This window comes from Coptis chinensis, chromosome 9 (genome assembly GCF_015680905.1).
Source record: "Coptis chinensis isolate HL-2020 chromosome 9, ASM1568090v1, whole genome shotgun sequence".
Lineage (NCBI taxonomy): Eukaryota > Viridiplantae > Streptophyta > Magnoliopsida > Ranunculales > Ranunculaceae > Coptis > Coptis chinensis.
Window position 1 is genome coordinate 41,252,077 of NC_141464.1, and position 27,561 is coordinate 41,279,637.

Sequence of the window (27,561 nt, forward strand, 5' to 3'; positions counted from 1 at the left end):
AAATGGAAATTATTATAAGATTTGTTAATCGTGATGGTTTTGTTAGAGAGAGGTTTTTTGCTATTGTTGGTGTTGAAGACACTTGTGCATTAATTTTGAAAAAAGAGATTTCCAAAGTTCTTACTAGTAAGAATTTGCTTATTGGAAATATGAGAGGTCAAGGTTATGATGGTGTTTGTAATATGCGTGGTCAATGGAATGGATTACAAGCACTATTTCTTAAGGAGTGTCATTATGCATATTATGTACATTGTTTTGCACATCGACTACAACTTGCATTAGTTGTGACTTCTAAAGATGTTTCCGATGTTTGGTTATTCTTTTCAAAGTTGGCATCCATTTTTAATCTCCATGTACCGCCTAAGAAGAAGAAAGAGTTAGAGAAAGCTCGAAAAGAGGAACTTGAAAACTTGTTAGCAAGTGGTGAGCTTAATAGTGGACGAGGTGCTAATCAAGTTTGTACATTGCAACGAGCTGGAGAAACTCGATGGAGTTCTCACTATGAATCCATTGGTAGCTTGATGGAGATGTATGATGCAATTTGTACGGTTCTTGAACTCATCATGAAGAATGGGTCTAGTAACACCATGCGTAGGGAAGCTAAGGGTTCTTATGTTGCTATGAGAGACTTTGAATTTGTCTTTATGCTTCATTTATTGCATAAGACTATAGGAATCACAAATGTACTATGTAAAGCCTCGCAAGTGAAGTCTCAAGACATTCTAAATGCCATGGGTTTAGTCTCAAGTACGAAGAAGCTTCTTCAAGAGTTTAAAGAAACAAGTTGGCATAGTTTCCTTGGGGATGTGATTTCTTTTTGCAAGAAGCATGACATTGATATTCCTAATATGAGCTCTCGTCATATGATGGGTACACGTCGTTCTTGCAAGCAGAATTATTGTATTACAGTTGAGCACCACTACCACGTTGATATATTCAATGTTGTAATAGATTACCAGTTGGTGGAGTTAAACAGTAGATTCTCTGAGGAGGCAATGGAGCTTCTTTCTCTTAGTTCGGCTTTGGACCCAAAAGATGATTTTAAGCACTTTCATATTGATGATATTTGCAAGCTCGCCGATAAATATTATTGTGAAGACTTCACGAAGCATGAGATACTTATGTTAAGAAGCCAACTACAACATTATAAGTTTGATGTGACTCGTCATCCTTGTTTTCAGAAATTGTCTACCATATATGAGTTATGTCGAGCTTTAGTTGAAACAAGAAAGTCAACTATTTATCATGTGATTGATAGATTGATTCGTCTTGTCTTGACTCTTTCTATCTCCACAGCGACTGCTGAACGAGCCTTTTCAACTATGAAACTTGTCAAAACATGCACTACATCAGAAATGGCCAAAAACGACGGCAAAATCCGTCCTAAATCGAGATTTACGACGGGAAATAGTGTCCTCAAGTTCGTAGCAAATCGCCCTGTCGTTAATATTAACGACGGAAAAAAACGTGGCAAGTTGAATTAGAAATGCGACAGGCGTACAACAGTAGAAGCCATCGTTAAATATAGGACACTCAGAACCGTCGCAAATTTCCTTTGTAATGTAATTGCAAGTTTTCAAATGTGGAACATAACCACCCATCGTATATTGCTTCAGGAAGTCAAGTAACGATACTATTTGCCGTCGTATTGGTTTAATTTTTTTTTTAAATAATAAATATTATTTGGTAGAATCTATTTTGCCCCATACACCCCTGCTAAATACTACCTAATTTGAGGTTTCTCATATCATAAAATCAATTACACAAGGTCACAAACAACATACCAAAAGAACACATTTCAAAAATTGGTATATTATACATTGGTATTTTCTAAAATTTACAATGTAATAGCATAAGTCAAACATTCTTAATGGGTGAAGGCAACAAATATTTCCACTTAAATCTTTCTATCGTCCAAATTGACAAGTGTGCACTTGTTTGACATTTCAGTAAAACAAAAGATTACTAAATTATCAGTTCTAAAAAGGACACTATCAAGAGTATATTTGCTGAATAGCAGAATGATTTACCCTAATATGAAACAACCAAAAGATGATATTGAAGTCCTTGCATAACAATCAAAGCAAAGGAAAAATGTATCCAACAAGTTTCCATTATGTTAGCTCTGACACTTACATCCTGTGGTATTCCCTCAGCTGGTTGTTAGCAAGTTTAATTTTTCTAGCCCCATCGTTGCCTTTTAGATTGTTTAATCGTTCCGTCACATCACAACAATCATTCTGTAGCATTTTAATTTCTTCGTCATGCTTCCCTCGTTCTTCTCTCTTCCTATCTAGCTCCTTCTTTTTGCTTTTGGTTTTTGAATTGATGGGAGATACTTCCTCCTTTAACTTCAAAAGCTCGGGTTGCTGTGAAAAGGAAGATGTCACGAGGGATAGAACTAAAAGCTTATATAATAGGAATACAAACAAGAAAGCAGGTGCAATTGCAAACAACCGATTCTTTGCTGAAAATGAGATGAAGAAATTTTAAAAGAAAACATTGATGAATGTTCAATAAGAAGAACGATGCTACACATTAAGTTAAGATGCTAGGCTTCCCAAGTGCTGCCTTTGACAAACTACAAGTCTACAACTACGTTCATAAGCAAATCAGCGCCTTAGGTGCCCGGAGGACCTTTGAAAACAAATGTTTGACAGCTTAGGGTCTGAAGAAAAACGTTAAAAATCCACCGATTGCAAAAGAGTGAAAAGACCACGACATGTAAAATGTCTCAACAATCTGTCCACAACTCCAGGCCAAGTTCTTTCGTTCGGTTCTAATGAAACTCCATCAATTCCTATGTTTTGAAGCATTAATCCATGCATCAGGACAGTATCTATGAATTACACAAATTAAGATGCAACAACTTGTCTCAGCTATCATCAGGTTCACTCTTACAAGCACATGGGCACTTGCTAGAGACACCATGGTTTGTCACCGTGTGCAGGTATGCAGATGAAATGGGATAAGCCACTACCTGAATAAGCAGACTTAGCCAAGGTTAAGCTGCTACAATTGACAGGCTCTCTAAGACATTCAAATTCACTGTTCCTTTTATAATTATAGGGTAGAGACATAATTTAACATAGTTCTTGAAGGTAATTGAACAAACTTTGAGAATATGGAAGAAGTATAATAAATAAACCCCTTTAATTGAACACCCAACAATTGAAAATAAAGCAAAAAGTGGTAAACCAAATCGTATAAATGCCCAAACCAATAAGGGATCAATATTTAAAACCTTTTGATTTCAAGACTTTGAGTTGGTTGTAAGGGAGTATGACATAGGATTCCAATAGATAAGTCATAAGTGGGCTAGGGGTTGCTAACCTAGTTGGGGATGTCTAAGTTTTCTTGTAGATGCCTATTGACCCTGGAAGAGTACTACTATGTTTATATAACAAATGGAATTTTGCTTTCAAGGATCAACAGAAGAAAAATGCCAAACTAATCCAATATGCAACAAAATAGGTTATCCTCTTTGTTAAAATCCCAATGATTTTTTGTGTCAGCGTTCATCTAGGTGGCAATATCAATATTCTAGTCCCCATCTAGCAAAATTTAGTAAAAGAAAAGAAAAGAAAAAGTACAATATAAAGTAGTTTCGAAATCAATGGAAAAGTAAGTACATAACAATAAGAAGTTGACTCACCTTCTTATCAATTATACTTTTCTTATTTGCAATTCTCTTTTTGCGCAACGTGATCTCTTTTAGGCATCTAGCTTGTTCCCTTCTTTTAGAACTTTCTTCAAGTTCATAGTCTTTTTGCTCCTTCAAAACATCTTCGCGACTCCTCGTTTCAGCTTCAAGGTCCTCGTTCACCTTCTCCATATCCTTTTCAATGTTCAACAATTGCCATAAGAAATGTTCTTTCTTCAAAGATTTCTGCAAAAAATAAATCAATCAGCTCACAAAAATAAAAAAAGAAAACCCAAGTATGCCCAACAGAGCAAATTTGGAAGGTAACATACTTTTAGCTTATTATGATAAAGCAAACATATGCAACTACCTTAACAGCAAAGCTTATGAACACAGCGTCATTTAGTAGTTGAAAGATACGGAAAAAAAACTTGGAAGGAAATGAACAATGCAAGATGTGTATGACAGCATAAAAGGCTTACTATAAGACATGATAACTATCAAAGATGAGGAGTAGACTACGCAATTAAGTATCAGTCGCCGTCCAACTTCATTGAGGGGTGAAGGAGCAACTATGCCATACCATATCAGAACACCATTTCACAATAAAATGCATAGCAGATAGATTGCTGAGACATAATTCTTCAATGCAAGCAAGGAGAAAAATAATGCACACTACCTCACAGTTAAAATTGCCAACGAAGAACATGAGTCCAGTTTCCAATGCAGTTAATGGTGTAAGCCACAGACAAAGTAGTTATAAGCTTATATATAGTTGTATAAATAATAATTTAAAAGAGGATGACAACAAGCTAAGGTTACAACAAAAAGTCAGAATAAATACCAATTGATCTTGCAAGCGAAGATGCTTTTCAGCCTCTTCTTTCTGCTCCTTTTTCTGCTTCCTCTCCATGACTATTATTTTCTTCTTCGATAAACAAGTGCTTCTTTTTCTTCAGCTTTGGCTTTTTGCTCTTCTAGAGCATCATATTCTCTCTTAAGTTCATCCGAACCAGAGATCTGCTCAAGAAGTCCAAGAAGTTCCTTAGGGTTCTTGGAAGCAATTGATTCCACATCACCCCTCGAGCAAAAAAGTTAACTAGGTGTAAGTTCCGAAAAAAGGAAATGAGCCAACACTTAAATACGAGAATAGTAGCACGATGAGCATATTAAGGCACTTGAACATTGTAAATTTGTAACCGGACAAGTTAGCAACCACCTAAAACAATTATGTATTCTATATGAATGTTCCAAATTAATTTCGAATCTATATCAACATTTGCTATAAGATAATTGGTTGGGTAACTTTCTTTTCATTTTAGGCATGCTTAATACAATGCAAGACTTTGCAGAGAGAGCAATGATTTGATATAATGTTTGGAATCTTCTATTTATTCTATTCAAACAAGGATCTACTCGTGCCCTGTCTATAAAGCCCACTCAAATAAGCCAATGACAAAGGCAAAGAACATCAAAACTAAGCTGTCCCTTCGAAGTTGCAAAGTATTGCCTAATTTTCCTCTAATAGACTATATTTCACTCCTAAATACTTAACCTAAAAAACAACCACTAACCTAAAAACATTTGGATTATAACCGACAGCTCATCATACTTTGTTCTCCATGGTTTTGCCTTTACATGAAACAAAACATTGGTTTCATAAACATTAGTCGCAGATTAATCCCAGTAAATACCCAACTTAGGTACAAATTTTATAAGCAACTACATAATCTAAAATATAAACACTCCCATGCCTACAATTACCAATTCATTTTTCTTAAAATATAAATATACTCATTCCTTCACAAAGTTTATAAACAAAAATTTAAGTCCCACATCCAAACAATAGGCATATTAATTCTTGTTGTGCATTGAAAACATAAATTTTCTTATTTCTTGCCGAACAGTCGAACACATATACAAATCTGCAATTGAGAAATCCAAATAATGCCCAAGTGTGTTACAAACTAAATTCTTAACTACACAACACAAAACGTAACATATGTTACATGGACACGCCATATAATTGTCCCTCGACTTCAATTGTATACATTGACATGCTTGACTACAGAAACTAATTATAAGAATCAAAATTAATTTTAAAAAACTTAAACTAAACAAAGGTATAGCAGACAAACATACAATGGATGATTAAATTGATTTCTGTAGTTAATGTTAATAAATATGATTTGATTCCCTATACTAGCTAACTTTTAGAAGCAAAAATAGTAGAGTATAAAAAAAAAATAAAAAAAACTTACGGAGAAAAAGAAAAAGAAAAATGAACTTCATACCTCCAATTAACTGTTCATAGAGTCTCTTATAGTATCTCCAGACTCCAATAACTCCATACTCTTTAGCAGTTTTTCTAGCTTCATCTCCTGGTCTCTCAACCTTCTCTAACAAGAACTGACCGCTGGTCTACACTCATCTCGTCCCACAACAAACAGAAATGATAGAACATCACTCCATTGAGAGTGAATCATAGATATCTAATGGTCAAGAGTTTTTAATCGAATAGAAAGTTTCAAATCCCATGACTGATCAGTCCATTTGAGATAATGTGAGACACAAATCCCAGAATTTGTGCTTAGAATCATAAATAAAAATTTATACTTACCCATATGTGATTGGTTGCAAACATAGCAACTTCAGTACATTTTGCGAATATCCGAACAGGCAAGGTAGCTGCCTCCTAATACTCTTCCTCCACATCTCTGACAACACAATCTTCCTCCTGGATTTATCATCGATAGCTTTTGCAACTTAGTGTCCTGTTTACAAGAGGTTCCCATTAAAAAATCCAACACAGTTTGAGTAGGGGAGGGAAAATAAAAACACGAAAGTGAGAAAAGATATAACACCTCATAATATAATATTTTTCAAAAGTTGTGTGTCTGACTCGCTTATTCTTATATCAGTTCGGAAGGGGGGATTAGCAGGATCTTTAGAAAGCTATGAATAAGATCATAGCATCATTTTAGTCACATGAATAATAACTACCAGTTCTGTGGTTCATACAAAAATGAGATCCTTCCGTGAACCGAAAGTCAGCTTCATCTTTTCAATTCCAAGCCAACGCTTCCAAGGGTATTTAAATAACCATGATGTGTTCGAACTCAGGCTACTTCCAAGCCAAAGCTTATTACCATTAAGTTTTAGGAGCACAAAAATTAAATAACAAATAAAGACACTCGATTTTCTAGGGAGTCTACACTAAGTTCATGCACATAACAGGGTCCAAATATACATGTCGTGACGACACTTCCTTCCTTATTTTTGCTTCTCGCTTGTATTGCTTAAAAAGTCAAATACACACTAATCCGATTGTCAACCATGCATGTTTATAAAGATGTTGTCACGACGAGCAATAGAATCGTAAAGTAGGGAGCTGAAAACTCACCCAAAGATCCACAATGAAACTGCAAAAAGCATTGTACCCACCATCACGCATTCATTCTTTGTCACAAGACCCATCTACTCTAGTTTCAAAGCTGCTACAGCAGGGGAATTTAGAGTTTCTTCAGTTTCAGGTGGATAAATCTTATATAGGATATATGGATTAGCTAAAAGAGAAACAGAGAAACAAATGCAGGTAAGCTTTCAGCCTTGAACAAAGTAACCCATGGACTTCCAATTTTGACCCCAAGTTCCTTGGCTAGCTTGAGGCGCAACAAGTTATTAGCTGCAGCAGTTAGGAATACGCTAAACATGTAATATGCAACAAGTTATTAGCTGCAGTAGTCAAGACACCACTAGATGAAACTTATTCGTACGCAATATGCTAGACATGCATTAGTAGCTAATCACTGCTCACACAATTACATTACCTTAAGTTTGCATATTGAAAATAAAAACACACACACACCACACACACCCAACAGAACAAGATTGACAAATATAAAACCACAACAGGGCAGGTATCTTGACTCTGGGCAAGCTACTGCACTAATCTGAGATGTTTGGTCTAAAGATAAACCGTTAAACCATTTTTTCACGATTCTTTGAAGGATTAAGAGGTGGGTTAGTTAGTAAAATCTTACATTCTGTTGGATCTATTTGTGTGTGTGTGTGTGTATATATATATATATATATATATATATATATATAAGAACCAATCCTATAATCTTTCACAATAAATGAGTGTCAGGGCCAATGAAAAGATTTACTTTTAGTTCATTGAAACATGCATGATCCCAAACATGGCCCATATCATCCCAATTCTGAACAATCCCATTATTAAAAAGATCATGTTAATTTAGTAGTACTACCAAATGACATTATGTTAATTTTGGAATAAATTCATTTATTTATGTATCCTAAATTCAACAACTTCACAGTCCATGGTCACTTCATCACATTTTGATTAAACTACATTCAAATAACCAAATACATTTACTGAATAACTCCAGAAGAACAAAAACTATTGAACTGCAAATAGGTTTCATGTTTTAACATGCTAACAGAATATCAATATCTAACCAGAAACACCATCACAAGGGACTTCCCAAAAAATACATAAAAAAACACATTTTCACCTAAAACTTGACCAATCAAACACATAAAACCTCCAAAACAAGCAATTTCACCACTAATCAAAACCAAAAGCAAACATTTTGATCAAACTGCCCTTACAAAAATGAAACTATCTAATTCATCAAAGGAATAAACACTAACCATATCAAAAAAATAATTATTACTACCCCGGTGCCATTGTCGCAGACGATTACATTTTTGTTGTCCATCTTCTTCTCCGAAATTTCTCTAATCTACAGCAAAATTTGAAACGAAAATATGAAACCTAAAAATTTAAGAAATTTGCACAACCCTTGACTAGAAATTTGGGTTCTAACAAAAACGAAAATTGACGAGAGAGAGTGTGTGTGGGTTTCCAAAACTTGAGAGAGAGAGATGAAGCTCTTGTCGATTTTGAGATAGATTTGAAGCTCTTACTATCAAACACTCAAACCACTACCACCAAAGATTTACTGTCAGAGCCCTCCCACCAAATCCTCACTTTCTTCTTATACTAGGGTTAGTGAAAGAAAGAAATAATGGGCGGGGTAGTCAAATAGTCACTTAAATGTTGAGCGAAAAAGACAAGTGAATCACTTTCTCTCTCAAAAATCTACTACTACGGTCACCGAACCGGAAAAGCACGCAATGTCTAGTCTCGATTTGGGATCTAAAACTAATGTCGCTCATCCAACCAAAGTAATCCTAAGTCAACCTAAAAAAGCAGTATGACGGGGTTAAAACAATTTAAGACGGTAATTATTGTTCCTAATTAGAGACGGGGTATATAGTCCCAAGAGTGTGTCCTAATTCTTAAATTCTGGTGTAGTGACGACTCCGTAACAAGATGGATGACGAGTTTCTTGCGGATTGCATGGTTATATACATCGAAAGGGAGTTTGATAACGAAGTTGATATATAGTTAGTAATAGATGAATTTGATAAGAAACCTCGCAAGTCACGATTTCATTAGTGTCATGTTTTAACTTTTGGATGTCTTTTGTTATACTTGTCAAGATCTATTGTGAGTATGTCTATGTGAAGACATTTGTTTTTGTTCATTTTGAATAGTATAATGAATACGATTACTTTTTGGTATGATGTTTGTCGGAAATATGAAAGCGAAGATGATGCCTATATAGTTTTTGGTGGGATATTGTTATAATTACAAATTACAACCAGCACCTCCCACCTTAACAAAGACACGGCAAGAGCTAGAAGAACACCCAATCAGCCAAGCTAAGAATTAATCTCCTTTCAATCCTATAACATGGCTAGGTTTTATGGAGCTTCCCATTACCACCCTAGACTTCCAAGTTCTAACGACGTGTTGTCCTTGCTGTACTCCAATGTGATAGAAAAGACATGGCAATCAAAGTCAAACTAGGAAGACCATGACTAGACACCTCAAGCACCATGCACCGAAACCACATGGCTGCTCAAAATGAATCAACTGCAACCCTTGTCCCCAGCCAACAGCTTAAGAACCAAGCTATGGAGCTGGTGATGGAATACTTCGAAGGAACAACAAGAGCACTCAAAAACATCCATTTAAATTTTCAAGCCAAACTCTGTATCAGATGTTGGCTCTCAAATTAGATGCTGCCGATACCTTGCAAGTTCCCATTCACCCTCTAGCCACGAAAAATAATAAAAATCCCTGCCCGTCTCTATTTAATATCAATACCACTTTCTTGTGGTTTAATATGTTTTATTTTCTTTAATCTCGTCTTTCTCTTTTTGAGATGGTATCATCTGCTTTTAACCTTATGTGTATACTTCTCATTTTTCGAAGTCCAAAGTTGGACTCTAACGACTAAAAATAAATAGCCGGCAATAAAAATTCTATCAATAATCGAACCAAGAAGTATTGGCAGAGAGTGGACATGGATGGTGAGATCAAGATCTACACCAAGGTATGGATTTCAGTTCTTGCATCTCTTATCTACTGCTACTTCGTTTCCTTCAACATCCCCAAAGGCATGTTCAGACTTCTGTCCGTCCTCCCTATCATTTATCTCTTCACAGTATTCCCTTTATACCTCACTACAGTTACACTTGGTGGTTCTATAGCTTTCTTAGTCTCTTGGTTAGCCAACTTCAAGCTCCTCCTGTTTTCCTTTGGTCAAGGTCCTTTATCTTCCAACCCATCAATCTCACTCTTTCATTTCATCTTCATAGCTTGTTTTCCCATAAAAATAAAAAACAAACAACATCCATCTCCTCAAATCCACACAAAAGACTCTTCTAAATCATCGCTAAAGTTTGCTATTAAAGTCTCAGTTCTAGCTATACTTAGTTTTATTTACGAACACAAACAACACTTCAATGAATACGTCATGTTGCCATACTATGGTTGCTTCATGTATGTTGGTTTGGAATTGGGTCTAGCTACATTTGCAACCATGGCCAGAACATTGCTTGGGCTTGAGCTTGAACCACAATTCAATGAACCATACCTCTCAACTTCACTTCAAGACTTTTGGGGTAGGAGGTGGAATCTCATGGTAACCAACATTTTAAGGCCTACAGTTTACCTACCAATCAGATTCATTTCCACACAAATCTTGGGGAGGAAATGGGCACAATTACCAGCTGTTTTGATCACGTTCGTCGCTTCAGGATTGATGCACGAGATCATGTTTTACTATATTGCGCGTGCGAGCCCCACATGGGAGGTTACATTGTTTTTTGTTGTTCATGGGATTCTTGTGGTTTTAGAGATTGTAACCAAGAAATTATTCAAGGATAAGTTGGGGTTGCATCCCATAGTGTCTTGGGTGTTTACCTTTGGTATTCTGATGGTTACCAGTTACTGGCTGTTCTTTCCACAGCTGCAACGGTGCAATACAGATGTTAGAATAAGTATAGAGATTATTGCTTTGCTGGATTTCTTCAAGGACTTGAGACCATTGACTACAATCTCCTCCACAGAAGGCAGGCAGGATATATAATATTGATCCTGTTCAACATTGGGCAGGAGCCCAAACAAAGGGATGATATGCACAAATAATCTGCACCATCTTATTTTGTTTTTTTTTATACATGTTGTAATAAGCAAATGGAGTGCATTGCTGCATTTGTCCGATTATTAAGTGCATCACTGACTACAATTTCAAGCCACTAATTGTTCTTCAGTTCCAGTTTCGGATTTTACTGTGGACACTGAATTTCCTGGAACAATTGCACCAAACAGCATGGACTACTAATACCAGAAGCTCAAAAGCAAGGTACCAAGTAATATGAAAATTTCATTAGTGACCATTCCAAAAACTATAATCCTTGGGTGTCATTAACACAACATTTTTGCCTCATGATCTTATTATGACATGAGCTTTAAACACCCTTCAACGCTAAAAAGCAGAAATAGAACCGTTAAAAGGGAATGAACTATGGACATGAAGATAGTGTACCCATCATCGCACGACTATATATAGGAAGTTAGGAACCTATAGAAACAGATTAAACTAGGAGACCATTCACATAATATATGGTGCTCTACACATGTAAGTGGGTATTGGTAGCATTAGGAAAATTCAATAGAAACATAGAATATTATTGTCATAATTGGACAGAGAGGCAGAGATATAGGTAGAAGCTTTTTTCTCTCTTTTTGTTGCGTTTTGGAAGGGGAGAAAGACGTAGAAAGCGAGGGAGAATTCGTACTTTGCCTTTTACCAAAATACTCTGGAAACCCAAAGTCGACCTCCTAAGTTAACCAGTGCACAATATGCAACCTCCAAAAGTCGATCCATACATTCACAACAGCCGAGTCAAGTCAACTGTGCAGTTCATTCTCATTATATGTCACAATGCTTAAGCATGATTAGAGTTCAAAGTTCATAAGCTGGGAACCCAGCCTGAGAAGGTTGAATCATGTCAAGTAACAGATAAGCCATACCTCCAACCCCTTCGAACAGCGAATATGGGTGATCGCCACCGTGCATCTTCCGCACCAATATCAACTCATTCGCTTTGTCAAGTAGGAAACAAGTAAATGCTTTGGCCCTATATAAGAACTCTATATTGCCTGTTAGCCGGTAGAGTGAGAGGAAGACATAGGCATTTCCACTAACGCCATGGCATACGCCAACTCGCTTTAGTAGCCCCCGATTCCAGACTACCTCTCCAGCATCTACAGCAGCCTGTAGAAACTCCTGTCCCCCAAAGACCTGAAAAGAACAGAATAAGAAACACAATTTTGACATATATAGGGAAAAGCTTTGTTACTTCAAGCCAGACTACAATTGTAAGTAGAAAGTGTTTAACCTGGAAAAATATGGAACATAAAGTAAGTTTTTCTTTACAAAAATTGTAAATATCATCCTGGAAGGGTATTTCCTTTTAATTGGTTGGTGAGCTACTGGATAAATTAACCATGTGTTGAAGTAAGATTTAGAGTTCCAACTTCCAAGAGAAGGGAATTCCAGTAACCAAACATAAACACAATTTTTTTCTTTTTCTTTTTTGTCCAATGTAACACTTCTTAAGCCGTCAGTTTAATGGTGTGTACAAAATAATGGAATCTACCTATAACCTAGCTTTTATGTAGACACAATTATTAACTCACAGCTCATAGGTGAACAAAAGAAAAGGGAAAAAGAAAAGTGAACCATTTAAATCCAAACATTCATCATCACTGGGTAGACCAGGAAGGCAAATGAACGAACTTAAAAGTGTTCAATTGGTGGAAATATTACTTGATTACTAAATTTAAGCAACCTCATTGCAACGACTTTCTGATGACTTATTACCAACAGTGTTGAACCATTCAATACGGAGATGCAACATTTGGTATTTGTATCAATCCAAGTTAAGCAATCAACAAAATGTTTATTAATACAAACAAACTCTCTAACATTTCCACCTCAAAAATGTCCATTCTGTTTATTCAAATTTGATCATCTAAAACTGCCTATATAAATCAGTCATAGTTGCATACTAACTAAGACGAGTAGGAAAACAGGGTCAAACAAATCACACGAGCAACAACCAGAGTGATTGGGTACTAACACATGCAGCAAAGCTGCATTCTGTTAATGTTTTAAAAACACCTCATGTGCTTTACAATACCATGTCCTGTTCTTAAATAGGTGATAACAAGCAAACAAAACCACACTGTTGTTAAGGATTCTCTCATTGCTAATTCTTAACCAAATACAACTATATAAGAAATAGGCAAATTGCTAATTCATAATCAAATACAACTATATAAGAAATAGGCAACATTTCAAATATCAGACATAATGACTAGCATTAGATGGAAACCAGACAAAAATACCCCTTGTTCTTTTGAAATTATTATGTTTTGCAGATAATACAAAACTAAGTTAAAGTAGAAGGTACCTCAGCAGCCTTGACAAGTGTGACAGCTACACCAGGTGCCCCGTGACACCAGTGCACAAGCCGATCATTATCACTTCCTTCACTAGAGGGGTAATTACCACTTGGAAAGCGATTTTGAATCATGTACCGAAGTGTACCTTTGACATCCTCAATCTCATCTGGTTTCAATACCATATGCATCAAAACATAAAGGATACCCGCCAGACCATGGGCAGCACCCCAATACTTCTTCCCATGCCACTCGTACATAAACGGAGAATTACTGTACTCAGACTTAGACAACCATTTTCCCTCTTTGATCAAATCCCTCACCACAGAGGCCTACAGAATTTGGACCCAGTATTAATCAGTAAGTAACACCTAATTGGTTCATGCAAATGATTCATATAGCAAAACCTGTGCAAATTATGAAAAAGTAAACACAATAAAAAATATAGCAAAACCCGTACAAAAGTACAAATCATCTTAAACAAAGATTTGCATCACTGATTCTTTTTTATTTTTAAAATATTTTTGTGAGCAAAAGGGAGTCAGCCCCTAAAGGGGCGCTCCGGCGCTCCCTAAGATTACAGACTCAATGACAACTCCACTAAGGACCATGTTGAAACATGGCCAAGACAAACATCTAAAAGCTAAACTGTGGGGCATACTGATTCTTAGACGTTGGAGCATCCGACTCGAAACCGATTAGCAATGAGAGTGGCCTGAGGAACTTGTAAACAAAGACGCAAGGCTTTAGACTCCTGATGTTGGACTATTAGACTAAAAAACTCAACAAGACCCCTCACGTGTGGCTTGACTAGAGCGGTGAGCATAGGGACCCAGGAACTGTATAAACAACGTATTAAACTCCCGATGTGGGACTAAATCTAAAGATTGATTCACATGTTCCATGTTTAATCATCAAAACCATACGTAGATAGCTTACATTACAGTTTATTTCCCAGATTGTCGATTTGTTCTTACCTATATTACTAATATTGAAATAAACTTTTCAAGAATCTGACTTTTGCCAAAATAGAACTTACAGTGTAGGAAGAAGGAATCGTGTTGTCCCCAATATGTTTGTTCAAGAACAAACATGCCCATAAAAATCCAGCTCTCCCATACAACAGCTCATTTGGCACATCTTTACTCAACTTAATCTGCACCCACACCAAAAAAACAAAAATCACCACAACTTCTTAAAACAATAAACTTACTAACACACCAATAGTACCAACATTTACCTCCTTAAATTTACTTAAATAGTAATCAACCAACTTGTCATCACCACCATACTTTGCAACCACAGCACCAAGAGCACAAACACCAGCCCTCCCACATATAAAAGTCACACACCTATACATCAAAACACAAAAATAAGAACAACCTCTTTTCCCCATTTCAGCAAAAGTACATTAAACAAAGACTTTCAATCAAGACTTGCGTATGAAGAAACATTACCTAGAACCAAGAGAAGCAGTGTCACAAGCTTTAACAATATCAGAACAAAGTTTAAGATCATTCCCATTGTTATCAACTTGATAAGATTTAAATAACAAGTAAGCAGTACCAAGTGCACCAGTGTATAATGTATAGTCCTTTACACGTCTTCCGCTAACACCACAAGTCTCTTTCACTATCTGAAAACAAACAAAAACTCAGTGAGGCATTTATTCAAGTAATGAAATGAGGCTGTGGAAAATGTTTACAGTTTGTTTGAGAGATAGAGCGACTTCTTTGAATCTTTGTGAGAGTGTTGGGTAAGGAAGTGAGACAAGGTTTAAGAGTGAGGAGTGAGTTGGTATTTTCTGTAATTTCTGAAATGGAATTGGGCATTTCGTTTGTGAAGTAACGTTCTGCCATTTCTTTCTTTCTTTCTGTTTTGTTGTTTTCAGGTGTTGTCTGAGTTTTTTTAGTTGTGAAGTCAAGAATGAAGGTTAGTGAATTGACGAATGTAGGCTTTAAAGGTCAACTGGTAATGGCACGTGGATGATGCTCTGCATGCTTCATGTGGTAGACGTGGCAGTAGTAAAGAGTTGGGTTGCTTATTTTAACCCAAATCCAACCATGTTCAACACTAATGGACACCTCAAATCACTTTGTCCAAAGTCCAGACTAAATATACCTCCAGCTTCAAGTTTTCGAAAAAATTTCTCTACAGATTTAGTTGATGAAATGTAGATTTAGAAGTGGGTAAATTTATCTAAAAGTTTCAGATTTAGTCTAGAACTGAAAAAATACACTTCCTATGATGGCAGATAATGCATGACAGCTTGAGGATACAAACAGCGTAATTCCTATGCAATCCATAAGCATAATTTGGATTCCATTGCTATATTTTCAAAAGTATTGGTAGATATCAAGTATCAATTGACTACATAATATATTCTGGAAGAATTTTGGCTTTTATCTTATTGGCCTATTGCGCTTCTGCCACTTCAAAAACGAAGAATCTAAAACTCAAGCAAGCAGTGCACTTGTGCAGTTAGTTGCAGACATGATTACACGACAGTTGCAAATTAAAAAACATCATTTGCTGGCCAAGACAAGGCCATTAATCCCACAAATCAAGCCCACTGATCCAGCAAACATACAGATAATTCCATCTTTCTAATAGCTTGTTAATTTAGGCAAATAATGATGGTTAGCAGTCAACAGAAACACAATCAGCACGTCTAATAACTTGAGGCAAATCCAGCTCCCTACTCCACTCCCCAATCTCACAATCATAAACCAAAACCAAACCTTCTTTCATCCCTCTACAATTTCTCCCACTTCTTCTCAACAAATCATCAATACACCCCAAAACTTGAACCAAAACAACCTTCTCTTCTCCAACACCAACACAACAAAATCTCACTCTATTATCCAATCTAACTTGGGCTGGTAATGGTGGGCTTTTCATTCTACACCATTCTCCAAACCCACCACTTTTCCTCCTTCCATCAAATTTCCAAAATGAGAGTTCCACTGCATGACTCGTTAACACAAAAACTTGTCCACCAACACCACACCCTGCCACTACACACCCACCACCTGGTACTTTTCTACTCCGTAACCATACACGTGTATCCACATCGTATAAATCCATCGTGCATGCATACCCACGTGCTTCTCCATTCCCCTCACGCGACAACATTTCATTACGGTTATTAATTTTCAACCCTCCAATTATATAAAAAATTCCATCTACACTTACACCAATACAACCGTATCTTCTTCTCGAACTTTCACCCACTACTCGCCACGTGTCCGTATCTAAATCGTATTCTTCTACTGTCCCTGTACTAGCTGCTCCACCAGATACGTATATTTTCCCTGCAATATAAGCAGCAGCAAATTTCTTCCTTGGAAACAACATTGGTGATCTCAATATAAAACCACCCGTCCATGTATCGTATCGAAGCGTAATATTCCTACTTAAAATGAAAATGTACCTTTCTACCGCGACTAATCGCGAATGCGACACTGATCCATCGAGTATTTCTGGCAGTATTGTCTCCAAGTTACGAATTGAAGTGACACTCCATACAGAATCATGTCCAATACGATAACTTGCCACGTAGAAATTTAAACCAGAGAGGGAGATAGCAAGTATTTTTGTACAAACAAGGCCATGACTACGACGTAGATTGTAGAACACCTGGGTGTCGATTAAATGAGACCATTTACGACAAACTAGAGAGATGGAAGATAGAGAAGAATGAGGAACACGAGATAGACATTCTAGAAGGAGGTCATCAGGGAGGGAAAAGAAACTGGTTTGTATATTAAGGTGGTTTTGAGTGGGGAGTTTTTTGGAGATGTGAATAAGGTGGTGTTCGGATTGAGTGGTATCGGGAAAACAGGATTTCATTAAGCGTGAAAAGCTACGAGAGTTGCAACTTTCGGTGGTCATGACTGTGAGGAGAGAGCTGATTTGTTGATTAGAAAGGACGGTAGATGGTTTACTGGTTCGAGGGCATCTTGACTATTGTGTCTAAGTGCCTACTCTACAAGTAAAGCTAGTCATGTGACAAGACCACATGGGCTCTCGTGAAAGTGTTTAAAATTCAAAACAACAAAATTACACGTTTGGTCCAATTTGCCACCCAGGCACCCATAAACAAGAAATTTTGACAAGTAAAAACCAAGTTTATTTGTTTTTTCAGTACATGAGTTTCGGGATATCGAATGCCATTAATACAATCATACAGAAGTCTTGCCTTCGAGCAGAACACCAGCTTCTAATTGTCTTTTTTAGTCCAGAACTCAGAATGAGTAAATCTGTAAGTGTAATTACTGTAATCTGTAAGCGAATCTGTCATTACCAAAATCTCAAGCTCAGCACAAAACTTCATTAAGGTCCCCCCCTTCATTAACCACGCTCGATGAGCGTGGTCCACATGTGTCCCAAAATTAAGAACAATACAAAATATCGGGGCCCATGATAAAACAGGTGTCAAGCGTCTGTGCAAAGGCAGTTAATGGCCACGGCGTACAGTTATCTTTTGTGTTTTTTGTGCGTGTGATTGATTTGATTGTGTTGAATGTCCCATTTACCCATTGCATTTTATGAGAATTATTAAAACTATGGGGATATATGGGTAAAAAGTTGTGTTTGGAGTTGTGTTTGGAGTCTTTCCCTTAATAAGTAGTATAGATCTATTAGAGTATCTCTAGGGGGTAAGATCATTTTTCAAATTCTCTTAATTTGTTTTCAAAACTCGGAATGTCGCGGAAATCCAACTCTAACTATAAGCAAATTCTGTTGCATCACTTGTCTAGTCGCATTTTTTTAAGTTTGGAATTTTGAATGTGGATGCGGAGCGACATTGCAAATGTCACTTTAATTTTTTTTTTTACTGTGACCAGTATACTGCGCCAATGATACTGTTGTGTGTCACTCCTAATGTCGCATGATATTTTTTTTTTCCCCCACTTTTTTCAACCTGAACGATAGTAGTACTGGCACACGACATTACCAATGGTGCACGTGGTAGACTCTATATTCAAATTTGCATCCCATATTTACGACCACTTAGAATTAATTTATTTAAAATTCGCCTTCAAATTTGGAGGTGAAACTACCACCACCTAGAGATGCTCTTATGACTCATTTGTTCTTCAAGTCTCAAAAAAATTACCAAGAAAAAGCTTTACGATATGGGTTTTCTTTCTCAAAGTTCATCCATTAAAACTATTTGGTGGGAAAGAAAATGAGAGAAATCAGATGATGCAGTTGACGTTAGATTAGCATAATAATATGTACAATCTAGATGCTACGATAATTTTACATTTTCATTTTGGGGTATTGATCATTTTCAAATGGACCATTGAGATTTCACCATAAATTTTCAAGCTTATGTTGGGTGCATCTCATTGCACGTCATCACTTGATATGCATAAAAACTGAGTTGCCACTTCGAGTTTCAGGTGCTGAATTTTAGTGTCCCAACCGGGAGTTGTTTGTGTGTTACTAGCGGTGTTCATTATTCTGAACGGAATATCGAAATTCTGTCTAATATTTCGGTTTTTAAAAAAATCGGAAAAAACAGTTAGAATTGAAATATTGATAATTTAAAAAAAAAATAGAATTCCAAATATAACATGGGTCGAAATATTGTAAATTTCAATTTTTGGATTTGTCGGAATTTCGATAATTTCGATAATTTCGAAATCTCAAACTATGGTTACAAGTACACCGTCTAAACTGCCTACAACAAATTGTAACAGCTATAAGATTAATATATGACAAGTTTATGGGCGTCAAACTGCCATTTACCCCAACACATTTTTATCTCCCGATGCGTAGAAATAGTGAAAAACACATAACTCATAGTCTTGAGCCTTCTTAAAATTGTTGGGGTTAATGCTAATACCAATCGATCCCCACTACATAGGTAATTTGTACTAGGACCAACAACAATCACCAGACAACAATCTAAAATATCAACTACAACCTAACTAACATGCACAACTCTCTAAACAATTATTAACAACAAATAATAATATAAAGAGACTCACAAGTGTACCACAACACAAAGATATACCGTGGTTCGGACAATGATGCCTACTTCCACAATAGCTAATCATTTTATAAAGTGAGAAGAAAAATTACAATCACTCATTTCAGTCTCTCACCTTACTAAATACAAACTAGCATGTGTCTTGTAAAAAGAGCAAGTTTTATTCTCTTTAGCTGCTATAATGGAACCTCTGCTCAGTTTCCATACTTTATTACCAAACGAGTTTACAAAGCCATCATCATCTAATTTTCCAGCGAAAATTAGGCTTAGCCAAATGCTAGGGACATATATGTCTTACATCATTGAGTGTCAAGGTGTAGCCGACATTGGTTTCTACATAAACATCATCAATGCCTACAATCTTCAAGACTTCATTGTTGCCCATCTTCACCTCACCAAAATCACCCGATTTGTAGGTAGTGAATAAACTCTTCTGGGGTGTAACGTGGTGGGAAGCACCTGTACCTACAACCCACAATGTACCCTGGCCTGAAGTGCTCAAGCATAACTCGTCACCATCTGACACAATTCCTACTTCACCATGTGAAGCGATATATGTAGCGTCTCTACTGGCAGTGTTTTCTTTTAACTCTAACTTGTCTTTATGTACGGTATTAGTATTCTCATCCCTTTTCAATTCTATGCATTCATACTTAAAGTGCCCATGGATACCACAATGATTACACGACAAATCTTTCTTAGGAGGTCTGCTTGCGCTCCTATATTTTCTTTTATCCTCACCTCTAGAATGAGATGGTTTTATGATTTTGCCTCTCTATTGCTTTTCTGTAACAAGGATCTCTGAGTGACAGGAGCTATTATGTGCGTCATTTATTATCTTCTCGTAGAGGTCATCTAAAGTCTTCCACAGGCTGAAAGTTGTGGTCTCTTGGGATACAAGGTGGATTACATTGTTGTCAATCCATTGTCTAATGCACCCAATCACTTTTTCATCAAGCGTCTTCTAATCGGCATCGGATATTGTATCCGGTTTTACTCTCCCATTCTTAATGGGTTGGGCCAGGTCTTCGCAATAGAGCAAGTATTTCATCCTGACTTTCCACATAGTGTAGTTATCTCTATTCAGATTTGTCATGCGAGTGTTCACATAATGATCCATCTCTACAAGTTATTTTCAACTCAAATCTCCTCTAAGGTTTGGATAACACCTTCTGGACTAGGTTTGGATAACACCCTAGGTTAATCTAACATTGACTCTGATACCACTTGCTAGGGTTAATACCAATACCAATCAATCCCCACTATATATATAACTTGTACTAAGACCAACAACAATCTAAAATATCAACTACAACATATCTAACATGCCCAACTCTCTAAACAACTATTAACAACAGATAATAATGTAAAGAGAATAACAAACATACCACAACACAAAGATATACCGTGGTTCGGCCAATGGTGTCTACTTCCATAAGAGCTAATCATTTTATAAAGTGGAAATGAAGATTACAATCACTCATTTCAGTATCTCAGCTTACTATATCACTCATATCTCTTTACAGACTTGTCTTTCTGTTAATGTTATCTCTTAATCTTGATTACTTTCAAAATTGAGTTCTCTCTCTCTTGTGTTGCTTTGGTTCGTATTGCTTAGATTTTTCAAAATCTTGTTTCTGCTTATATAGTAATCCGCATTCTCGCCGTTACTGTAACAACCAGAAACTATGAAAATAGATATGGGCACAGGCGCGTCTTGGGCAAGGCCACTGTCGAGCGCGCGCGCCCTCAATATATTGTAAGTTGTTCACGGCATGGGCACAAGTGTGTTTTGGACAGGACCAAACTGAGCGTGCACTCAACCATCTTGACGCAAACTGAACTTCGTTTTCTCTAATCATGTGATAGATAACTCCAACAAAAAAGACTGGACCATTGAATGAGTATAGGATGCTCTTAAATTTAAAATTTGTTCGAAATTCAGAACATTTACTGTCAATGATTTGTCTGTGACTGTGTTAGGTGTTAAATTAGGGAATACACGTACCCTCTTTTTATATCCACAATCCCACGTCTAGTATCTAGTCATCATCATCAGGAATCTCTAAGGCTGGGTGCAATGGCCCCCCATCCCTTCAAAAGTGGAGGGTGTGGCGGTGGTTTTGCCCCTCATCTCGAAATTACTCTCTATATATAGAGAGTAATATTGAGGGATAGAGAGTGCAAACCGTGCCACTTGAATTGGAGTGGTTTGTAAAAACCTAAACCGCGCCACTTGAAGTGGCGTGGAATGCAAAATGCAATTTCAAACCGCGCCATTTGAACTGGAGTGGTTTGCAAAGTGTCCCCACGTAATTATGAGAACAGTGAATTACTAGGTTACCCCCACTATTTCTATTTTATTACGGATGTATCCTATTACTCAATTTAATTTAATTTTGGCGTGTCTTTGCGTAATTAAAACAAAATTTTCCAAATTAATTGACAATCATAAAATAAAACAAATTGCGTAACAAAATAAAAACATTCCATTATTACAACACACACAAATTAAAATGGCATGAAATAAACACAACACTTCCAAAAGATATTCAATTTCAATCGGAATCTTCGTCGCATTCGGTGAAGTCTAGGTTCCTTGATACACCAGACATACGTGCTTGCATGTCCATGTTAATTTGACGTTTCATCCCCTTATAATACATTTTCCCCTCTGGTGTCATATCTGAAGTATTTGTGGTCATGATTTTATACTCCCACTCCAATCTCGCGAGGGTTGGCTCATTTTCTTTATTTTGACCACCTGAAGAATTTTTTTCACTGGATTCGTAAACTTCATAGGCTTTTTTCCTGCGGTCACGCAAGTCTTCAATAGCCTCCATCGCTCGTCGAGAGTATTCTTCAATATTCTTCAGACTGGGTGCATTTTGTGATTTAGCTCTTTTTACTTGTTTTGCTTTGTCTCGCCCACGTACTCTTGTCGACGAAGAATTTCTTGGCATACCAGAATCAGGTGTTGCCCCAGTCTCGACACCAATGTTTACTGACTCGGGTGATATGAAATTCATATTGTTAATGGAGATGCCAGGTGTCGGTGGGACTTCATGTGGAGCCCATTTCTAGTTGTCTTTCAATAGTTCCCATGCGTGATCCATGGTGAAATTCTTGTGACCCGTTGACCTTTCGACATACATCTGTTTTGCTTGTGCCATCTGTTAAGAAAAAATTATACAAACCGTAATACTAAATGAAATACAAATTAAATTTAACAATACTAGTGAATTTACAATCAATACTTACAATATGTGCATCGTTTGCTCCATAAATGTTAAATGATTCAAATTTTGATGGACACAACCACTAAAACAAAGTTATAGCTTTGTTGATAATTCCCAAACGACCTTCCAAGCTTTTCTTGGTTCGATTAATATAATGTAACTTCATTCTCTCGTCTCAGAGTAGTGATTCTCAATATTATCCCATAGCATGTTATAGACCTTGGTTGATCCCAAAATTAGATCAATAGAGAACTCAGAATCATGCTTCAATCAAAATTGTGTCTTTCATTGGGTTAAATGACGATTTCCTAGAAGGCCATTGCTATAAAACAACCTTAGTACTAAATGAGAATAAAATTGAGAGAATGAGATTTTGTTTTTGTTGGTTCAAAATAGAATGAGAAATGTGTGAATTGTATGATGAGAATGGATAATGTATTTATAACTAAAAATCATAAATGTGGCACTTCGCTCCAAGTCGAAATAAATGGCACTTTTCGCTCAGGAAATAAATGTGGCACTCGCTCTCTCGAAAAATAAATGTGGCACTTCGCTCCAAATAAATGTGGTACTCCAAAAATCTTATCCTCGAAAAAAATTGGACCTCAATTTTAGATTTCATTTGTCTATATAAACAACAATAAGCATATACCATTCCAATGTACCTTCTTACTTCGTTCATTATTTTCTCTTTCTTGTATAACCTTAAGAAAAATGGCCTCTGGAGCTGGTCCTTCTCATCATCATTCTTCCAACTCTTCTGATAATGAAGACAATGATGCTATTAATCGAAGAAATCATTTTCTTCAATTCTATCAACAAGATCAAGATTTTTTGAATACCGCAGCTAATGGCATCCAAGCAAATCTTGCTGCAGCGGCTGCTATCTATAATAATGCCATTCAACCTGAAAGGCCCCATCTAGGGTCTATTGCAGGACGCAAGTATCGTAACCGTAATAGAGCCATGGGCAATGCTCGTCTAAAGGCTGATTACTTTGGTCCGAATCCCACATATGATGAAGGCATTTTCAACAGTCGCAACCGAATGAGTAGTCACTATTCTTGAGGATTAGAGTCGCCTTTAAGCAACATAGTGACGTTTGGAAGAAGAAATATGACGCAACCGGGTAAAGTCGGATTATCGTCTCGGGAAAAATGTTGTGCGTTGCAAAAACAAGAGCTTACGGAACCCCAAAATTGATTTTCTCGATCAAGATTTCCGCGTGCTAAATCAACCATACTCTCATATGTGAAATTGTTCTGCCAACATATAGTGGAGGCATTTGGTCCCGAATATTTGAGAGAACCAAACCAGGAGGACATTGCACGGTTGCTTAACGTTGCTGAGCTAAGAGGGTTTCCAGGAATGCTTGGTAGTCTCGATTGTATGCACTGAACTTGGGAAGCATGTCCAACAGAGTGGGCAGGACAGTACACTGGACGACATGGAGCTGCAACCATCGTACTCGAGGCAGTTGCTTCTTACGACATGTGGATATGGCACGCTTACTTCGGCCTACCAGGTACTAATAATGACGTTAATGTTTTGTGGCGCTCTACTCTTTTCAATAATCTCATGTTTGGTCTTACCCCTCCTGCAAACTACACTCTCATGGGTAGAAACTATGCCATTGGTTACTATCTGACGGATGGTATATATCTTAAATGGTCTACACTAGTGAAAGCGATTAAAAAACCTAGAGGTGAAAGAGAACAATTTTTTACACAGATGCAAGAGTGTTACAGGAAAGATGTTGAACGAGCATTTGGAGTTCTTCAAAAAAGATTTGCCATTGTTAGGGATCGAGCTCGCCTATGGGAGAAAAATGTATTGCATGATATTATGTCGCAAGATGCATAATTATGCATAACATGATTGTGGAAGAAGAAAGACATACATATGTGCATGCAGAAGAGTTTGGAGATTTACCACCTACTAGGGACTATAATTATGAAGAGGCTGCTGTCCCACATATTGTTCTTGAATGAAACACTAGTAATGTTGAATTTATAAGAGTCCTGCAACGTTTAGCCCATATGCACAATCGAACTGAGCATAGAGAATTAGAACAACGCTTAATTAATCACTTGTGGGAATGGCGTGCAAACCAATAAATAAAATTGTTTGGTGTCTTATTATTTCCAAATTAAAACCAATAAATAAAGTTGTTTGTTGTCTTATTATTTCCAAGTTCCAGAAAAAATTGTTTCAATGTTGTATGTTGTGTTGTATGTAACTTTTAAGTTTTGTATTTCAAATGTTATGTGTTCGAAGTTACATATTATAAACTATCTTTTGAATTAATTTAAAGTGTAAAAAAAAAAAAAAAAAAAAAATAGACAGAGCCTCCTTTGTATTTTCAATACTTTTTCATAATATTAATCATGTCATACCTGCAATGTATCATAAACTACATTATTACATCCTGTCACACCCAACAATCTCCTTGTATTTTCAATACTTTCCCATAATCAACATGATATCAAATATATACACCATTCGAAGAAATTAAATATTTCTTACAAACAAAATAAATAAGTCCTCCACTTATTACAACTTGAAAGGAAATATATTTTTAAAACTACCTAGTATGATACGCGCCATCTGTAACCTACTAGTATGATACCTGCCTAGTGAAGATGCTCCATGCAGAAGTCCAACGAATCCTAGAAAACTGAGCTTTCCATCCGACTGTCTTATCCAATCGTTGTGAACTTCCAATAGAGGAACTGGGAGCCCAAGTTCCTGGGGAAAAAAGATGGGCATTGAATGTAAATCCCACAGGGTATCACAGAAGGTTCTCAGAATCAGGATACACTAGTTAAATAAAAGAACAACCCTACCACGCGAAACAAGCACTAAAATTAGTTTTTAGTATTAATGTAAAGACTAATGGGCGGGTATTAACAACTTCGAGCTACGCAAACACATACACGTATAAAACATACAAGAGATGCCTTTAGTTGTGTCTTACAGGAAATAATTAAGTAAATCATAAAAACTGAAATTAATGCAAGTTATAGGTTGATCATGTATGAAATTATGTATAAGACCTACCATTTGACAATGTAATGCATTATGTTTGCGATCTACTAATGCTCTTAATTTCTTAGATGAACAATATATACTGACCATAAATAAACTGATGTACTCAAGCAATAGAATAGACACTAGCCGATTCCAACAAACAAAACTTACTGATGCAAGTTCCTCGATAAAAATTGGCCTGTTTCCTTCATTCTCAAAGAGCTCATATGCACCATGTGCATGCTGCTCCCAACTCTCCATTGCCTCCATCTGATGCACACTTATAGAAGTAGCACAAAACTCTTCGAAATCTAGCTTTCTATACTGAAGAGAAGTCATCTGTAAAATGAAAATTTACATTCAGCTAATGGGCCACCATACATAAGCCCATTACTTAACATGGGCCGAAGTTAGTCTAAGCCCAAATGTCAAAACACTAACACTGATTAATCATCTAAATAAAAGAAATAAAATAAATGGTACAAGCATCACAAAAATATATTTTTATAAAAATAGCTAAAATAATCTAAGGTTAAAAATTTGAGGATGTTATACCATCAAGCCACCAAGGGAGCTATTAAAGTACCTTGCTAAAACCACCCTCCATTGCTACTACTATTTCCCTGAAAAGTACTTCTAACGCCATCAAAGCCGGAGTCACCATGGAAGCTGGAGTGGCGCCTAGATGTTTGTGGAGGCTCAAACTGAGGATAGTATACACCTCCCGGTGGGATCATATGAGTCTCAAATACTTGGGAATGAGTATGTTGATCCTCTGGACTACTATGACCAACAGTGTCGTTAAAAGCTCGAATGACATCACCTGAAGTACTATACATCCCATTTGAGATATGAGATATAACACGATCCTTTGAAGCATTTGCATGTAGAATATCCTCTAACATTGCCTTCATCTTCGCTTGCATATATTCAAAGATAACAATAACCAACACTAACAAGTATGGTGATAAATACAAATAAAACAATCAAACAAATTAAGTTACTTACACGAGACATATGATTAGAAATAGGAAGTTGGGGCACTGATTCTCGACCCACTGGTTCAATATGGTGATGAATGATCTGCCCATTTTGTAAAGTGATAGGGATAGTCCAGTTGCTTGCAGTGTCGGGTGCATCGACCTCACGCTCTCTCTGCGGGTAAGGTGTGTAAGACAAGGTCGCATCCACCGGTTGTGAGATATGCACATCATCCTGGAGACCAGATGGACCAATGTAGTCCACGTTTACAGCTCTACGCAAGGCGGGAAGAAGCATACCTAGCCTACTGACATGTGACCCCAATAAGCTTTGTACTGGTCCTCACTAACAGGTCGGACCAAACTAGCAGCAGGAAAACCAACATTTTCTGACCACCACTGTAGTGTCGCAGGAGAGGCTAGACTAAGATCCGCAGGGGAAGGTGGAGCACAAGGAATTGAAGTTTCACCCGTCACTTGGCGCCGACAACGCTCTCCCAAATACCATGTATGTACATGAGCTCCAAACACAATGCATCGTAGGTTAGTCAACTCTTTAGCCCTCTGAACGTAATGATGGTCTATATAACCCTTCCATGGCTGCCATATAATAGAAGCGCGACTGCGAAACTCTAACTGTTGTCGAGCTAGGTCTAAAATATGACGACCTTCACCCGAGGCACGCAAACGAAAACTTGGACCCCAATTATTTATAGCTGGAAACCGGTTAGGCTCAGGTACTTTGCGAACGTGCATGCCATTTTGGCAATAAGAGTAATACCAGTACTGAACACAATTAATTTAGATTAACTCAC

At 36.9% G+C, this 27,561-nt stretch overlaps 3 protein-coding genes, 1 long non-coding RNA gene and 2 pseudogenes across 7 annotated transcripts; 2 read left to right on the plus strand and 4 right to left on the minus strand.

Annotated features, from left to right (window-relative positions):
* The first annotated feature begins 2 nt into the window (after nt 1-2).
* On the plus strand, nt 3-1,484 carry LOC147476039 (uncharacterized). The gene has a single exon (XM_086585618.1). It carries the CDS (start codon nt 3-5, stop codon nt 1,482-1,484), a length of 1,482 nt encoding a protein of 493 aa, XP_086441744.1.
* A 526-nt stretch (nt 1,485-2,010) lies between these two features.
* LOC147476040 (structural maintenance of chromosomes protein 1-like) lies at nt 2,011-5,415 on the minus strand (annotated as a pseudogene). Its single transcript, XR_015209743.1, has 4 exons — nt 5,408-5,415; nt 4,488-4,724; nt 3,656-3,889; nt 2,011-2,369 (listed from the first exon to the last, which is right to left on the minus strand). The product of XR_015209743.1 is annotated as a structural maintenance of chromosomes protein 1-like (transcript).
* Nucleotides 5,416-5,899: 484 nt separating this feature from the next.
* Nucleotides 5,900-8,434, minus strand: LOC147476041 (uncharacterized). Of its 2 annotated transcripts, none has more exons than XR_015208981.1 (4): nt 8,321-8,434; nt 7,047-7,137; nt 6,264-6,417; nt 5,900-6,064 (listed from the first exon to the last, which is right to left on the minus strand). It is a non-coding gene; the product is annotated as an uncharacterized LOC147476041 (long non-coding RNA). The 2 variants fall into 2 exon arrangements; XR_015208982.1 differs by having other exon boundaries at nt 7,047-7,140; nt 8,321-8,386.
* Nucleotides 8,435-9,709: 1,275 nt separating this feature from the next.
* Nucleotides 9,710-11,301, plus strand: LOC147476042 (putative long-chain-alcohol O-fatty-acyltransferase 5 pseudogene; annotated as a pseudogene). The gene has a single exon (XR_015207597.1). The product of XR_015207597.1 is annotated as a putative long-chain-alcohol O-fatty-acyltransferase 5 pseudogene (transcript).
* A 356-nt stretch (nt 11,302-11,657) lies between these two features.
* Nucleotides 11,658-15,451, minus strand: LOC147476043 (lanC-like protein GCL2). Its single transcript, XM_086582360.1, is given in 7 exon segments — nt 11,658-12,330; nt 13,505-13,825; nt 14,533-14,649; nt 14,734-14,845; nt 14,951-15,129; nt 15,199-15,280; nt 15,282-15,451. Coding segments are annotated over 7 exon segments (1,221 nt in total). The 5' UTR covers nt 15,353-15,451; the 3' UTR covers nt 11,658-11,991.
* Nucleotides 15,452-15,848: 397 nt separating this feature from the next.
* Nucleotides 15,849-17,499, minus strand: LOC147476044 (Galactose oxidase/kelch repeat superfamily protein). The gene has a single exon (XM_086582359.1). The coding sequence runs from the start codon at nt 17,385-17,387 to the stop codon at nt 16,134-16,136; it is 1,254 nt and encodes a 417-aa protein (XP_086438485.1). The 5' UTR covers nt 17,388-17,499; the 3' UTR covers nt 15,849-16,133.
* Between the last annotated feature and the right edge of the window lie 10,062 nt (nt 17,500-27,561).

What these genes read in the sequence shown, in the direction of transcription:
- LOC147476039 (XM_086585618.1), top strand. Translation starts at nt 3, where the DNA reads ATGGAAATTATTATAAGATTTGTTAATCGTGATGGTTTTGTTAGAGAG.
- LOC147476044 (XM_086582359.1), bottom strand. Translation starts at nt 17,387, where the DNA reads ATGACCACCGAAAGTTGCAACTCTCGTAGCTTTTCACGCTTAATGAAA.